The following is a 17930-nucleotide window of genomic DNA, read 5'->3' as shown; positions in this document are numbered from 1 at the left end:
CAGCTGTGTGACTTTGGGCAAGTCACTTAACTTCTCTGTGCCTCAGTGACCTCACCTGTAAAATTTGGATGAAAACTATGAGCCCCACATGGAACAACCTGACTACCTTCTATCTACCCCAATGCTTAGAACAGTGCTTGGCACATAGTAAGCAATTCTAGACTGTGAGCCCACTGTTGGGTAGGGACCATCTCTATATGTTGCCAATTTGTACTTCCCAAGCGCTTAGTACAGTGCTCTGCACACAGTAAGCACTCAATAAATTTGAATGAATGAATGAACAAATGCCATTATTATTACTATTATTTTGCTGAGAGCTATGGAAGAGAAAGCAGTTCATTGCTGGTAATTATAAAAATATTATACTGAAAAATCTGTTTTGTATGTTGATTTTTCTCCATAGATTAAAACTGGTATCGCTTTATTATATGATGAGGAGTCTGAAAATGCATATGACATCCGATTGAAGCTTACAAAGGAAGTATTAACTATTCAAAAACAAGATGTCGTCTGTGTTACTGGCGGCAAGCATAGTGCAAATGTAAGTCCTTTTATAGTCATTTGCTTCTGGTAATCTCTCTCTATTTGCTTCTATACCATGCTGGAAAAATGAAGCCATACTGTTTGAAAAATAGTCAGTAAACTGTGTAATGAAAAGAACAGAATTTAGGCCGAAGATTGGGGGTTGTTTTTTCTAACACACTTAACATCACTCCAGAAAAGGTTCAGTATCCAAAAGTAGACTAGTTACAACATTTGGTTCATCTCAGGAAGTACCACAGATTTTGTTCAATCCTGAATAATGGATGGCCTTATGTTGCCAAAGAAAATAGTTTTTTTTGACAATTTACATCACTACCTTCCAGAAAGTATTGAAGTACCAAATGAAGTACTGAAGTATCTTTATTTTTCTAAAGAATAGGAACAAAAAAAAATACATCACAGATAGTAAAATATGAAAGATTAGCATTTTCCAGTTACGTACTATAAAAGATCTAAAAGTGTGGAGAGAGTAATTGCTTTCAATGACAGTGGAGGGAAAACACTTTTTTTTTTAATGGTACTTGTTTAGCACTTACTAGGTTTTAAACACTGTTCTAAACAGTGGGGAAGGCCCAAGTTGATCAGATTGGACATAGTCCCTGTCCCGCATGGGTCAGGATGGAGAGACTCTTGCAAAATGTTGGGTATTAGATCATTATGCTATGCTGTTTACTAGGTAGACTCAGTAGTCCTGTTAAAAGACCACAGGACTGAGAGGTAGGAGACTTGGATGCGAATTCCGCTTCCTGAGGCTGGTCTACTGTGAGACCTTGGACAAGTCATTGAACTTTGCACAACCTCAGTTTCTTCCTCTGTGAAACTGTAATGAGATAGATTGTGAGCAACAGAATGGGGCTTCTTGTCCAGTGGCATAACCCTCTATATATCCCAGTGCGTAGTATATAGTAAGCACTGAAATACATGACAAATTTACCTGCATCATTTTATAATCTTTTAGACTGTGAGCCCTTTTGGACTGTGAGCCCACTGTTGGGTAGGGACTGTCTCTATATGTTGCCAACTTGTACTTCCCAAGTGCTTAGTACAGTGCTCTGCACACAGTAAGCGCTCAATAAATACGACTGATGATGATGATAATCTATGAACTGGGAGCTGTTGGCTAGTTTTCTCCTGCCTCTGGACAGCTGGCATCAGACATTGAGCTGTTGGTTTCTCTGTTTGGGGGCAAATATGTATCAGTTATTTCAAAAAACATTATTTTCTTTTTGATAATGTTTATCAGAATCCCAAATTTCATCCACGCAGATCAAGAGCATGTGAAATAATTACCATGAGGTCAAAATTCCGCCTTTCTACTTAACAACTAGGACTCTAAAAAAGGTCAAAAAGGAATCTGAGAAACTCCATTTTATCTACAGTGTAACTCTCAAGCATTAGCCTTAGGGTACTATTTGTGTACACATAATTTGATATTAGAACTTTCTGGTTTTTGAAGATAATGTTAGTGATGGGGAAATCCTATCCATGTCTGTTAGGTGCCTGAAGAAACTGATTCATGTTCACTATATTGTAGTCTGGAAAAGATAGGGTCTAGCTGGGCTGATGCATTTATCACTTGCTGAGGTTGCCTTTACTTTTGTGACACCTTCTTAGTATCTACAGCCACAACTGGTTTCCAGTAAAGAAGGGTACCTCCCTTCCTGAGAAATATCTATCGAGCTGTGATCAGTCTCCCAAGTGTCTGCAATATATCTCGTTGTTTGAGACAGGACTTCATTATAATGATTATAGTGTTTGATGGGTGTTTACTATGTGTCAATCACTGTACTAAGCGCTGGGATAGCCACGAGATAACCCGCTGGACACAGTCCCTTTCCTGTATGAACTCGTGGGTATATATAATCCCCAAATTACAGATGAGGAAACTGAGTCACAGATACATTAAATGACTAGGCAAAGGTCATGCACACAAGTGGCAGAGACAGAATTAGAACCCATTCAAAGTTCCTTTAGATAACTTTGGAAACTGATGAACAATTTATTTTCCAAGATATTAAAGTCTAGTATCTATCATGGAAATTATAGATAGCTAAAAAGAGGGAGAGCATAAAAATTAATTAATAACTTGTTCAGCTATGAACCTTCAAAATGCTGTAGAAAGCAGAAACATTATAGATTAGTTGCCATGTATTGCGCAAAACACTTTATCCCAAATCCAAATAAATGATTCATTTCTTAGATACCGTTAAACTATGGATGCTACAGTCTATGAATGTTAAAGGGGATTACATAAAGTTTTTCAAAGTTAAATCTGTCTGTGAAATTTCCAATAGAATTCACCTTGTAACTTTATCAGTATTGACCAATCAATCAGTGGTATATATTGAGTGCACACTGCAAACAGAGCACTGTACTGAGGGCTTGGGAGTATACAATATAACAGTGCATGTTTCCTGACCTCAGTGAATTTACAGTCTAGCATTCTGTTGGGATGAGGATGAAGTAAATTTAGTCATCAAAATTTTCAGTACTTTTTGGATTAAAGCTTCTCTAAGAAGGCAGAGAACTGAGCTATGAAAGAATCTATGAAAGTTGTTGCCGATTCTGTCTTGGATCATTGTAGGAAGCGGTGTGGGCTGTCTCTCAGACTGTCCGTCCGTGTGTGTGTGTCTGTCTGTATGAATTTATTACTCTATTTATTTATTTATTTTATTTGTGCACATTTATTTTATTTTGTTAATATGTTTTGTTTTGTTGTCTGTCTCCCCCTTTTAGACTGTGAACCCGCTGTTGGGTAGGGACCGTCTCTATCTGTTGCCAACTTGTACTTCCCAAGCGCTTAGTACAGTGCTCTGCACACAGTAAGTGCTCAATAAATACGATTGAATGAATTCATGGAAAGAGCACAGGCTTAGTCAGAGGACCTGGGTTCCAATCCCCACTCTGCCACTTGTCTGCTCTGTGACCTTGGGTAAATCACTTCACTTCTCTGTGCCTCAGTTCCCTCTTTCTTAGACTCTGAGCCCCATGTGGAATCTGATTAGTTTGTACTTAACTCAGAGCTTAGTACAGTACTTAGCTTATTCTAGGCTCTAAAGAAATAACTCTATGGTTATTGTTATTATTATTGTGACTGTCAGGATGGAAATTAGATATTTTCCAGCCTGTGGCTCAGCTGCTTCTCTTCCAAGCTTGTCCATGGCTTGATCCTAGAAGGAAAGGTCTCTGGCATGTTGACAGAGAGAAAGGATCAAGGATCCCGGACAAACTATGACACCATGACAACGCTTCAGGGTTTCTACATCCTTGTTTTCATCCTGCTTGTCCGTTTCCAATTTCCCTGAACACTCAACAACCATGTAGAAGCAGTGTGGCCTAGTGGAGCATGGGACCGGGAGTCAGAAGGGTCTGGGTTCTAATCCCTGCTCTGCCACGTGTCTGCTGTGTGACCTTGGGGAAGTTACTTCACTTCTCTGGGCCTCAGTCACCTCATCTGTAAAATGGAGATTAAGACTGTGAGCCCAATGTGGGACAGGGACTGTATCCAACCTGATCAGCTTGTATCTACTCCAGCACTTAGAACTGTGCTTGACACGTGGTAAACACTTAACAAATACCAACATCTTCATCATCATCATTCTCAAAATGGAAATGGACAACCTTGCATAAAGCCTGTTCCGAGGTTTGGGGTCAGGGGTGGAGAAATCAATCAATCAATCCATCAATCAATTGTATTTATTGAGTGTTTACCATGTACAGAACACTGTACTAAGCACTTGGAAAAGTATGATATAGCAATATTGCAGACATATTCCCTGCCCACAATGAACGGCATTTACTAAGTATTTCCTTTGTGCAGGGCTCTATTCCCAAAACCTGGGACAGCATAATACAGTATAATTAATAGACATGACTCCTTCCCTCAAGGAGCTTTTAGAAACTATTTTCCAACAATCAGCCCTATCATTTTATTTGTAGCAATTTCCACCTTTTGAGAGCAAGAGTGAATTGTTCATTTAGATGGAGTTTGTGAGGAATTGATTTCAGCACGCTAAGCCCTCAAGATGGAATTTAGGAAATAAACATTTTACTGTGTATTAGTGCCCAGAGCTGAATGATGATATTTGGTAGCCTGCTTAGGGATCACTCTTACAGGGCTGCTAGTGATGGGAATGTGATTCAAGTCCTTCCTATGGCAATATTCTTTTCCTTGTTTTGTTTGATGATACTGTTGAGACCATTCATTCATTCAATCGTATTTATTGAATGCTTACTGTGTGCAGAACACTGTACTAAGTGCTTGGGAAGTACAAATTGGCAACATATAGAGATGGACCCTACCCAACAACAGGCTCACAGTCTAGAAGGGGGAGACAGACAACAAAACAAAACATGTGGACTAGTGTCAAGTCATCAGAATAAATAGAAATAATGCTAGAGGCACATCATTAACAAAATAAATAGAACAGTAAATATGTATACGTAAAATAAATAGAGTAATAAATCTGTTCAAACATATACACAGGTGCTGTGGGGAAGGGAAGGAGGTGGGGCAGGGGGATGGGGAGAAGGAGAGGAAAAAGGGGGCTCAGTCTGGGAAGGCCTCTTGGAGGAGGTGAGCTCTCAGTAGGGCTTTGAAGGGAGGAAGAGAGCTAGCTTGGCCGATGTGCAGAGGGAGGGCATTCCAGGCCAGGGGAAGGACGTGGGCTGGGGGTCGACGGCGGGGCAGGCGAAAACGAGGCCCAGTGAGGAGGTTAGCGGTGGCAGAGGAGCGGAAGGTGCGGGCTGGGCTGGAGAAGGAAAGAAGGGAGGTGAGGTAGAAGGGGGCGAGGGGATTGAGAGCCTTGAAGCCAACAGTGAGGAGTTTATGCTTGATGCGTAGGTTGACTGGCAGCCACTGGAGATTTTTGAGGAGGGGAGTAACATGTCCAGAGCATTTCTGCACAGAGATGATCTGGGTAGCAGCCTGAGGTATAGACTGAAGTGGGGAGAGACAGGAGGATGGGAGATCAGAGAGGAGGCTGATGAAGTAATCCAGTCGGGATAGGATGAGAGATTGAACCAACAAGGTAGCAGTTTGTATGGAGAGGAAAGGGTGGATCTTGGCGATGTTGCGGAGTTGAGACCGGCAGGTTTTGGTGACGGATTGGATGTGAGGGATGAACGAGAGAATGGAGTCAAAGATGACACACAAAGGTTGCGGGCTTGTGAGAAGGAAAGGATGGTAGTGCCATTTACAGTGACGGGAAAGTCAGGGAGAGGGCAGGGTTTGGGAGGGAAGATAAGGAGTTCAGTCTTGGATGTGTTGAGTTTTAGATGGTGGGCAGACATCCAGATGGACATGTCCTGAAGGCAAGAGGAGACCTGAGCCTGAAGGGAGGGAGAGAGAGCAGGGGCTGAGATGTAGATTTGACTATCGATTCCATTATTGGCTTTAAGATACTATATTACCTTTCCCCCTCTTACCTCACTCCTCCTCTACTACACAACCCAGCCCACACACTGCACTCCTCTAATGCCAACCTACTCACTGTGCCTCCATCCCAACTATCTTGCCGCCAACTTGTCACCCACATCCTGCCTCTGGTGTGGAATAATAATGATGGCACTTGTTAAGCACTTACTATGTTTAAAGCACTGTTCTAAGTGCTGGGGGGATACAAGGTGATCAGGTTGTCCCACGTGGGGCTCGCAGTCTTAATCCTCATTTTACAGATGAGGTAACTGAGGCTCAGAGAAGTTAAGTGACTTGCCCAAGGCCACACAGCAGACGTGGCGGAGCTGGGATTCGAACCCATAACTTCTGACTCCAAAGCCCGTGCTCTTTCCACGGAGCCACACTGCTTCTCTTGAATGTCCTCCCTCCTCAAATCTGACAGATAATTACTCTGCCCCCCAGTCAAAGCCTTATTAAAGACCCATCTCCGCTGAGAGGCCTTCCCTGACTAAGCTTCCTATTTCCTCTTCTCCCACTCCCTACTGAGTCCCCCTGACTTTCTCCCTTTATTCATCCCCTCCCAGCCCCACAGCACTTATGTACATATCGGTAATTAATTTATTTTTATGAATGTCTGTCTCCCCACCTCTAGATTGTATGCTCTTTATGGGCAGGGAATGTATCCATTATATTGCTGTGTTGTACTCTCCCAAGTGCTTAGTACACTGCTCTGCAAATGGTAAGTGCTCAATAAATACATAATAATGAATGAAGTGCTCAGAGAAGCAGCATGGCTCAATAGAAAGAGACCGGGCTTTGGAATCAGAGGTCATGAGTTCAAATTCTGCCTCTGCCAATTGTCAGCTGTGTGACTTTGGGCAAGTCACTTCACTTCTCTGTGCCTCAGTTCCCTCATTTGTAAAATAGGGATTAAGACTGTGAGCCCCCTGTGGGACAACCTGATCACCTTGTAACCTCCCCAGTGCTTAGAACAGTGCATTGCACATAGTAAGCACTTAATAAATGCCATTAAAAAAAATAAATATGATTGATTATAGGGTCCAAGTAGAGAAATTCCCAATATGATGGAGCCTAAATATTTGGAGTATATGATAAGGCTGTAACAAGTACCTTTCATATACATGCATATATAGCCTATTAGTATCAAACTGTTCCCAGACCTAACCTAATAAAAACTTTCTCAGGCTATTATTTCTGGAGAGAATTCGTGATTAAGGTGCTGGGCCTTCAGAAGGAAATGTGTTCACTCAATCGTATTTATTGAGCACTTACTGTGTGCAGAGCACTGTACTGAGCACTTGGGAAGTACAAGTTAGCAATATACAGAGACAGTCCCTATGCAACAACGGGCTCACTGTTTAGAAGGGGGAGACAGACAAACAAACAGATAGACAACAAAACAAAACAAGTACACGGGTGTCAATACCATCAGAATAAATAGAATTATAGCTATATACACATCATTAATAAAATAATTAGAGTAGTAAATATGTACAAATAAAATAGAGTAATAAATATGTACAAATATATACAGATGTATATATATCTATATATACATATGTGAGTGTGTATATGTACAAATATATACAATACATATGTACAAATATATATATATATATATACACAAATAGTGTTGCAACTATTCCCCTAGTTTTCAGTTAATCTGGAAACAGTCTGAGAGTAGTGTGGTCTAATGGATAGAGCCTGGGCCTACCAGTCAGAAGGCCCAGGTTATAATCCTGACTCACCACTTGTCTGCTGTGTGACTTTGGGTAACTCACTTCCCTTCTCTGGGCCTCAGTTCTCTCATCTGTGAAATGGGGATTAGGACAGTGAGCCCCATGTGGAACATGGACTGTGTCCAACATGATTAGCTTGTACCCCAGTGCTTAGTACAGTGCCTGACACATAGTAAACACTGAAGAAATACCTTAAAAAAATCTGGAGAGTATCACATCGGAATGAGTGTGAATATTCCAAAAATTAGAAAATTAATGTCTTGATATTTTCTACCTAAAGAGTTTTTCCTTCAATAGAATGAACTGAAAGTCTTCAACAAACAATGCAGTGTACTAAGAGCTAGAGAGAGTATACTAGGTTTAGTAGTTATGATTCCTATCCTCAAGGAGTTTTCAATCTACGGAAGGAGACAGATATTGAAGTGGAATACAGGTAGACCTACATAGATCTGGCAACTAAAGTTTAAAAGTCATAATATTTGTTCGTCTCCACATTCACGACTTGCTTATATTGCTAGAAATGTAATCAGTACATAATCAATCAATCGTATTTATTGAGCGCTTACTGTGTGCAGAGCACTGTACTAAGCACTTGGGAAGTACAAGTTGGCAACATATAGAGACAGTCCCTACCCAACAGTGGGCTCACAGTCTAAAAGGGGGAGACAGAGAACAAAACCAAACATACTAACAAAATAAAATAAATAAAATCAATATGAACAAGTAAAATGAATAAGTAGAGTAATAAATATGTACAAACATATATACATATATGCAGGTGCTGTGGGGAAGAGAAGGGTTATTTCAACATTCCCGTGTAAATGAGAGGAAGTGCAAAACCTGCAGTTATGGATTTGATTCCCTCCAAATTTCTAGCACCTGCAGTTAAGGATTTGATTCCCTCCAAATTTCTGGCACACCTTCATTATTTCAATGAGAAAGACTCAAAGACTATCGCTAACAATTCAGATTGACTTTTAACAATTTAGCATTTCATGACTTGAGACATAATAGTCAGTGAAAATTTTCATCTTTGCTTTTTTGTCTTTGGAACTTTGCATTCAGGACTACGTAGATGCTAGCATGTCAGAGCACTGGATTATTTTCCTGATTCAGTAGGAGTAGGACAAATCAATCAATCAATCAATCAATCATATTTATTGAGCACTTACTGTGTGTAGAGCACTGTACTAAGTGCTTGGGAAGTACAAGTTGGCAACAAATGTGAGACGGCAGAAGAAAGGAAAGAGATCCTTTACTTCCATGGATTTTCAATTTTATTTCTGTCTTCTCTAATCCATTTACCTTTAAGAGGAAGCTGAAAGCCACAGCAGGGGGTTTGTTTGTATCTTGCCTTTTTAGAGAAGCAGCATGTTGCAGTGGATAGAGCATGTGTCTGGGAATCAGAAGGTCATGGGTTCTAATCCCTGCTCCACCACTTGACTGCTGTGTGTGACCTTAGGCAAGTCACTTGACTCCTTGGTGCCTCAGTTACCTCATCTGTAAAATCGGAATTGAGACTGTGAGCCCCACATGAGACAGGGACTGTGTCCAACCTGATTTCTTTGTATCCACCCCAGCACTTAGTACAGTTCCTGGCACACAGTAAGTGCTTAATAAATACCATTATTATTATTCTCATTTTTTATTGTCAATATGGCATGGGCCAAGGATGCGTCTTTTAGATGACTAAAAATAGTGGATCATAAAATGCTGATGATGTACAAAGATGCTTTTCAAGCTAAGCAGTAGTTAGGCAGTTAGAATGAGTGAATTAACGAAGATTTCTCTTTGTGTACTCAGGTATTCTGTTTTCACCGAAATTTATTTTTTTTTTACAATTTTTTAAAGCACAGAACTGTTGCACTTCGCAGACAACCAGTTGGTGGCTTGGGACTGAGTATAAAGGTACAGAGTTCCTCAGTTTCTGTTCTTTCTCTCTAAACTCCAAAATGCAGTGGGAATGGACAGTTCAGTTACATTTCCTTCTGCATCACATTTTTACAGGGAGGAGCCGAGCACAAAGTTCCTGTCGTCATATCCAAAATATTCAAAGCTCAAGCAGGTAAAAAAAAAAATAACATTTTCAAACCCTTCGTCCTATTTTCTGCTGTGTTCCAAATCCAGAATTGAGAATTTTAGAATGTTTTTATTTGGATTATTTTACTTTTTTCAATGGCATTTGTCAAGCACTTACTATGTCCCATATACTGTACTAAGCATTTGGGTAGAAACAAGCTAATTTAGTTGGATACAGACTGTGTCCCACATGGGGCTCATAGTCTTATAGGGACCGTCTCTATATGTTGCCAACTTGTACTTCCCAAGTGCTTAGTACAGTGCTCTGCACACAGTAAGCGCTCAATAAATACGATTGAATGAATGAATGAATTTAAGAGAAGCAGTGTGGCTTAGTTGAAAGAACCCATGCTTGGGAGTCAGAGAACTGCGTCTAATCCCAGCTCTGCCACTTGTCTGCTGTGTGACTTTGGGCAAGTCACTTAACTTTTCTGTGCCTCAGTTACTTCATCTGTAAAATGGGGATTAAAACTGTGAGCCCCACGTGAGACAACCTGATTACCTTGTATCTACCCCAGTGCTTAGAACAGTGCTTGGCACAAAGTAAGTGCTTAACAAATACCATCATTATTATTATTATTATCTTGGCATATTTTTTATTCACTTTTGGTCAAAGAATTTTAAAAGGAGGTGGAGGAACTTCTGAGAGGGGAGGAGAAAAATGAGCAGAGACCTGGAAAACAGGTCCTAAGAAGGAGTCTCTTAGGACCTAAAGCTAACTGGATAAGAAACTCTATCCTTCTTTGGGGAGATAAAGGGTTTTCACGCATTCATTCTATCATATTTATTGAGTGCTTACCATATGCAGAGCACCGTAGTGAATGCTAGGGCGAGTACAATATAACAACTAAGAGATATATTCCCTGCGTGTGGATCGGAGCGAATAAATTGTGTCTCACAATTACTGAGGCCCCAATAGAAGACGTTAGCCAAGTAAAGTAGGGAAGATTTCAAACATTACAATATATAAACAAAATACAGTATGATGATAATTTATTTCAAACATTACTTGCTACTGTCAATTGTTTGGGATGACATTGTTAGCCTTTTCCATATGACTTATTGTAATTAGAAGATTCCAGTCAAACAATCAATTAATTATGGTATTTATTCAGCACTTACTTTGTGCAGAGCACTCTACTAAACACTTGGCAGAGTAAAATACAAAAACAGTAGCAAGTGTTGTAAGAATAAACTATTATCATCTCACATTATACCTTACAATCAATCTTCCTGTATTCTTAAAGTATTTTGAATGCGAAATAACCTAGCTGAAATGAAAATTTTCTCATTTTTTCCACTATTATTCAGATTCATGTAAAGAAAAAAAAATCACATCTAGGATTATGAAGATGTTCAGTGGAAACAATGCTGACAGGAAGTAATTTAAACCACATATTAAGATTTTTTTTAAAAAAAATTCTAGTCAAAATGTCTTTAATTAAAACAGTCCTGTGGAAAAAAAGTGTTGCAAAGTTACTATTTTACTTGTCTGTCAGTCTAATGAAAAACACGGACCAGAGTTTCTATATAATTTTAATGAAATCCTTCATTAGTGAGAAGTGACATTTAGTTTCCAAATTAAACAAGTCCTCTGTGCCTGGAAAGTAATTCTCTTAATTTGCTTAAAATTGGTTCCAATCTATTTAGTCGTTCTGGGTGATTGCTGATTGCTATGCCACTGGCATTTTTACAGGAAAACCAGTTCCAATTGTATGATCCAGATGCTCTGTGAAAGCCATAGCCCTAACAAAGAATAACACCTTTTAAAGTCTATTAACTGTGGCCATTTTTGTCACCCCACAGCTGATCAAACAGGAATGTTATTTATAGGAGATGCAGTAACACAGGTCAGTAGGCTTTATGTTCACACCCCCGAATTCCCCTTTTTCACTCTTATCTGAACAAGGCACCGATTTCTAAATCTGTTATCTGTTTAGGTTAATGGCATCAATGTAGAAAATGCTACCCACGAAGAAGTGGTAAGTTTTATAAAGACTTCTAGTTTTTCTGCCGTGCTGTGCAGTGGACGGTTTGTTTTACTTGCATGGCTTGATAACTCTATCTCCTCGATCTATTACAGAAGGGTTGACACAAGCTGAGCGGCTAAAATGGGGTGGAAGCCAAGCTTCAGGAACGGATATGAAAAGATAATACCGCGGGATGGCACAAATCGAACAAAATGAGTGGTCAGCAGGCAGTCCAGGAGGGGAGGAGGGTAGCAAGCACAGCGGGAAAATATTAAATAATAAACCACAAACCTCGCTCTGGTCCTTCTGGGCTAAGTTCTGGCACAGATCAAGATTTCAATCGCATTTATTGAGCGCTTACTGTAACGCACTGAACTATGCTCTTGGGAGAGGACGATAGAACAACAAATAGACATATTCCCTGCCCACAGTGCGCTCAGAGTCTAGAGGGGGAGACAGTCATTAATGTATATAAATAAATGAATAAATTGCAGAAAGATACGCAGGTGCTGTGGGGATGGGAGGGAGGATGAATGAAGGGAACGAGTCAGGGTGACGCAGAAGGGAGTGGGAGAAGTGGAGGGCTTAGTCAGGGAAGGCCTCTTGGAGGAGATGGGCCTTCAGTAGGCTTTAAAGGGGGGGAGAAAAATTATCAGTCTGATATGAGGAGGGAGGGTGTTTCAAGCCAGAGGTAGAATGTGGGCTAGAGGTTGGTGGCGAGACAGATGAAATCGGGGTACAGTTAGAAGGCTGGCATTAGAGGAAACGAAGTGTACACGCTGGATTGTAGTCCGCTATTGGGTAGGGACCGTCTCTATATGTTACCAACTTGTACTTCCCAAGCGCTTAGTACAGTGCCAATGAGGGAAACAGAGAAGCCAAGTGACTTGCCCAAGATCACACAGCATACAAGAGGCAGACGGGGGATTAGAAATGGTAATAATAATGATAGCATTTGTTAAGTGCTTACTATGTGCAAAGCACTGTTCTGAGCTTTGGGGAGGATACAAGGTGACCAGATTGTCCCATATGGGGCTCACAGTCTTCATCCCCATTTTACAGATGAGGTAACTGAGGCCCAGAGAAGTGAAAGTCACACGGCTGACAGTTGGCAGAGCCAGCATTTGAACCCATGACCTCTGACTCCCAAGCCCGGGCTCTTTCCATTAAGCCACGCTGCTTCTTTAAATCAAAAATCCTGGAAATTTCCATAGTGAAGAGTGTTTGATACTCTTGGGTTTATTACCTCTATAACTCTATTACTTCCTTGTAGAAGTATCTGGTGGTCGGCGTTAGTGTCTCTCAAAATCAAATTGCCATCCTATGAATCTTCCCAAATTCAGCTCCTTGTAAATATTTTTGTTTGTTTCTTCCGTATGTGGTATGTTAGGCCACTGTTCTATTCCATTCTGTGTGTCCTAAGCTCCAGGTACTATTCCTGGAGCAGCAGCAGGGCTCAGTGGAAAGAGCCCGGGCTTGGGAGTCAGAGGTCATGGGGGAGAACAATTATCAGTCTGATATGAGGAGGGAGGGTGTTCCAAGCCAGAGGTAGAATGTGGGCTAGAGGTTGGTGGCGAGACAGATTAAATTGGGGTACAGTTAGAAGGCTGGCATTAGAGGAAACGAAGCGTACGCGCTGGATTGTAGTCCGCTATCCGTCTCTATATGTTACCAACTTGTACTTCCCAAGCGCTTAGTACAGTGCTCTGCACACAGTAAGCGCTCAATAAATACGATTGAAAGAATGAATGAATAGGAGAACAGTGAGGTGAGATAGGAGAGGGCATGGTGTTGGAGGGCTTTAAAGCCAAAAGTGAGGCCTTTTTGTTTGATGTGGAGGTGGTTGGGCAAGATTTCCCACACACACCTGACAATTTGGGTCTGATTTTCTTCATACTTGAACATTTCTCACAAGCGAAGCAGCATGGCTCAGTGGAAAGAGCCCGGGCTTTGGAGTCAGAGGTCATGGGTTCAAATTCCGGCTGCACCACTTATCAGCTGTGTGACTTTGGGCAAGTCACTTCACTTCTCTGGGCCTCAGTTACCTCATCTGTAAAATGGGGATTAAGACTGTGAGCCCCCCATGGGACAACCTGATCACCTTGTTAACCTCCCCAGCGCTTAGAACAGTGCTTTGCACTTAGTAAGCGCTTAATAAATGCTATCAAAAAAAAAAAAAGAATGGAAATGGTCACTTTGTGTTCGTGGCTCACACATTCAAGCCTTACTGGAAAGAGTAACGTGGAGGCTTTTGGAGTGGAGGATGACTCATGGACTTGACCTGTGGGATTCATAATTCGTATGGATGATAAGCTAGAAAATAATGCATTTTTGTTTAGTGTTATTGGTTTATCTACGACGGTTGTCAGAAACAGAATCTGAGTGGATGCCAGTTTAGCACTTAGGTTAAAGATATCATACTTGTCTTCTAGTTAAATATTTTTCCCCAAAATTCACACTGGCAGTAGTACTCCTCCAATTTCTGAAAAGATAAGCTTCAGTATAGACCCATCTCGAGGTCAGTGCACACTTGAAAACGGTGGGAATTGCACATCTCAATAATTCATGTATCAACCGAAAAATAGTCAAATAGATTCACCATGAAAAAGGAAACTGCTGTAGCAAAAGTATGACCTTTAATAGTTGATCTATGGCACTAGGGTTTTAAGAATTTGGCCAAGCATAATTAAGAGTTTGTTTCTTTTGTTAACTGAACAAAGTACAGAATAAAACTTAGTCTTGTATGTTTTATTACAAAGAGTGGAATATATCCTGGATTATAAGCAAATTGTTGAAGAGTTTGTTAGTGGAATAAAGACTGTCTAGGTAAGAAATAGGCCAAAATACTTTAATTTAGAATTAATTATAAAATAGCATAAAATGATTCCAAGAAGTATACAAATAATTTTGTCCCTGCTAATCTTATCTTACTCTTCTGAGAAATAGTGAAAGAATATGAAGTGAAAAAAAAACTCTTGTACATTTCAAAGGATTCCTCAGTGTCGGAATTCAAACTAATTACTTACTGATCTTTCAAGCACTCCTTTAGATCTATTATTCAGTGAATATATCTGCAGTGAGAGACTGGTGCTTATATCAACTCCACTTATAGAATTTAAGAGAGAACTATAAAATTATCTTTTGACATTTTCCAACCACTAGTAGATGACCCATATTTTTTGGAACAGATTAAATGGTTCATTCATTCAATCGTGTTTATTCATTCATTCATTCAATCGTATTTATGGAGCGCTTACTTTGTGCAGAGCACTGTACTAAGCACTTGGGAAGTACAAGTCGGCAACATATAGAGATGGTCCCTACCCAACAATGGGCTCACAGTCTAGAAGGGGGAGACAAAACAAAAACTCTTCACCTTTGGCTTTAAAGCCCTCAAACATTTACTAGACTTATTGAGCACTTACTGTGTGTGGAGAACTATACTATACTATATACTACTGTGCCTCAGTTACATCTGAAAAATGGGGATAATGACCGTGAGCCCCATGTGGGACAGGGACTGTACCCAAAACAATGATCTCCAGAACTTAATATGGTGTCTGATTTATAATAAGCATATAACAAGTACCATTAAAAAAGTATTCTAGGAGTTTCTGAAGCATGATGAAGTTATGGTTCCTCCAATCAGCACTCCATGCTTCATTTGGTACAAGAAAAGATGTTTTACCTTAAGCAATTTTCTTTAAAATTCCCAGTGCTCTGTAGAACAGCAGCAGTGGATTCAAGTTGTATTTGCCTGTTTGGCATATTTTGAGTCCCCTTTCATCATGCAGGTGTTTCTGCAAATCAATCAATCAATCGTATTTATTGAGCGCTTACTGTGTGCAGAGCACTGTACTAAGCGCTTGGGAAGTACAAGTTGGCAACATATAGAGACAGTCCCTACCCAACAGTGGGCTCACAGTCTAATACAAACTCAGTTGGAACACAGTGCATTGGGCCGATTTGACATTAAAATCAAATGGTTCTGCTTCATAAGAAAGGTTATTTGCACCTTTAGGAGGTTGAGTTGCTGACAGTGGCAATTGTAGAAAACAATTTTAGGTTTCCAAGAAAAATAATCACTTGGGCTTAAAAAAAACCTCCATGCTTTGAAAATGAACTCTGCGAAGAGAAACACAGGGATTCAAAGTAAACCAGAGAGCCTTGGGAAGTTTAAATCTTCTTTAGGTGTTTAATGAAGCTTTTAGTAATTTCATTCACATTTATGAAATAAGTAAATGGCTTGTGCTTTTCTACTTTTTTTTCTTCATGGTGTTTGTTTAGATCTTACTATGTTCTAGCCACTCTATTAAGCACTGGGGTAGATACAGGGTGGTTAAGGTTTGATATATTGAAAGAATCCTGCCACACTGCATCTTAAAAAAATGTCTGTTACAGTATGTCCAGGTACTTTGAAATTAATATATTTAGATAATTTGTGTTATATAAAAGTTTTCATTATTTTTTTCCCAGAAAAATGACTTCCCTTATCCCCAAAGTTGGTAAACTCATTCCCTGCCCTCAAGGAGGAGGGACTACAGTCTAGAGGAGCATTTGTAAAATAGGGATTAAATGCTGTTTCTTCCTCCTCTTAGACTTTGAGGCCCATGTGGGACAGGGACTGTGTTTGACCCGATTAATTTGTTTCGACTCCCGTGCTGATAATAGTGCTTGACACATTATAAGAACTTAGGAAGTATCATAATTACTAATTCCATCTATGCCATTTTGTTTATTGATATTTGTTAAGAGGTTACTACATGCCAGAAACTACTCTAAGCACTGGAGTAGACACAAGCTAATCAGGTTGCACAGTCCCTGTCCCACGTGAGGCTCACAGTCTTAATCCCCATTTTACAGATGAGATAACTGAGGCACAGGGGAAGTGAAGGGACTTGCCCAAGGTTACACAACACACAAGCAGTGGAGCCGGGATTAGAACCGAGGTACTTCTCACTCCCAGGCCCGTGCTCTATCCACTGGACCGTGGTGCTTCTTTACACCTGCCTCTTACCACTTCAAAAAATATCAGAACAATATTTTTAATAATAATAACTGCATTTGTTTAGTGGTGACCATGTGCCAAGAAATGCATCAAACACTGGGTTAGTACACAGTAATCAGTTCCCACATGTAGCTCACAATCCAAGTTGGAGGGACAAACGGTGTTGAATCCCCATTTTGCCAATGAGGGAAACAGAGAAGCCAAGTGACTTGCCCAAGATCACACAGCAGATAAGAGGCAGACAGGGGATTAGAAATGGTAATAATAATGATGGCATTTGTTAAGCGCTTACTATGTGCAAAGCACTGTTCTAAGCTTTGGGGAGGATACAAGGTGACCAGATTGTCCCATATGGGGCTCACAGTCTTCATCCCCATTTTACAGATGAGGTAACTGAGGCCCAGAGAAGTGAAGTGACTTTCCCAAAGTCACACGGCTGACAGTTGGCGGAGCTGGCATTTGAACCCATGACCTCTGACTCCCAAGCCCGGGCTCTTTCCATTGAGCCACGCTGCTTCTTTAAATCAAAAATCCTGGAAATTTCCATAGTGAAGAGTGTTTGATACTCTTGAGTTTATTACCTCTATACCTTCTACTTCTTTGTAGAACTATCTGGTGGTTGGCGTTAGTGTCTCTCAAAATCAAATTGCCATCCTATGAATCTTCCCAAATTCAGCTCCTTGTAAATATTTTTGTTTGTTTCTTCCGTATGTGGTATGTTGGGCCACTGTTCTATTCCATTCTGTGTGTCCCAAGCTCCAGGTACTATTCCTGGAGCAGCAGCAGGGCTCAGTGGAAAGTGCCCGGGCTTGGGAGTCAGAGGTCATGGGTTCCAATCCCGACTCTGCCACATGTCTGCTGTGTGACCTTGGGAAAGTCACTTAACTTCTCTGAGCCTCAGTTACCTCATCTGTCAAATGGGGATGAAGACTGTGAGCCCCATGAGGGACAACCTGGTCACCTTGTATCTGCTCCGTGCTTTGAACAGTGCTTGGCACATAGCGCTTAACAAATGCTACCATTATTATTCCAAGTAGATATTCAGTAACTACTCCTACTACTTGTAGCGAACACTAAATAGAAATCTTAATTATTATTAGTAGAATCCTAGACTGCAACGAGCTCACCAACATTGTGTCAATCCTCGGAGTAACTCAGCTGGACTGATGATA

General features: G+C 40.5%; 1 protein-coding gene across 1 annotated transcript in view; it reads left to right on the top strand.

Moving 5' to 3' along the window:
- SNTG2 (syntrophin gamma 2) overlaps positions 1-17930 on the top strand; it is a 161703-nt gene that overhangs the window by 31715 nt on the left and 112058 nt on the right. Inside the window, exons 4-8 of the mRNA XM_038771653.1 lie at positions 404-541; positions 9553-9609; positions 9709-9766; positions 11587-11630; positions 11721-11762. Coding sequence (XP_038627581.1) covers positions 404-541; positions 9553-9609; positions 9709-9766; positions 11587-11630; positions 11721-11762 — 339 coding nt within the window. The remainder of the gene's footprint in view (positions 1-403; positions 542-9552; positions 9610-9708; positions 9767-11586; positions 11631-11720; positions 11763-17930) is intronic.

Source organism: Tachyglossus aculeatus, chromosome X1 (assembly GCF_015852505.1).
Source record: "Tachyglossus aculeatus isolate mTacAcu1 chromosome X1, mTacAcu1.pri, whole genome shotgun sequence".
In the NCBI taxonomy this organism is placed as follows: domain Eukaryota; kingdom Metazoa; phylum Chordata; class Mammalia; order Monotremata; family Tachyglossidae; genus Tachyglossus; species Tachyglossus aculeatus.
This window is presented reverse-complemented; position numbering and strand designations above follow the sequence as displayed.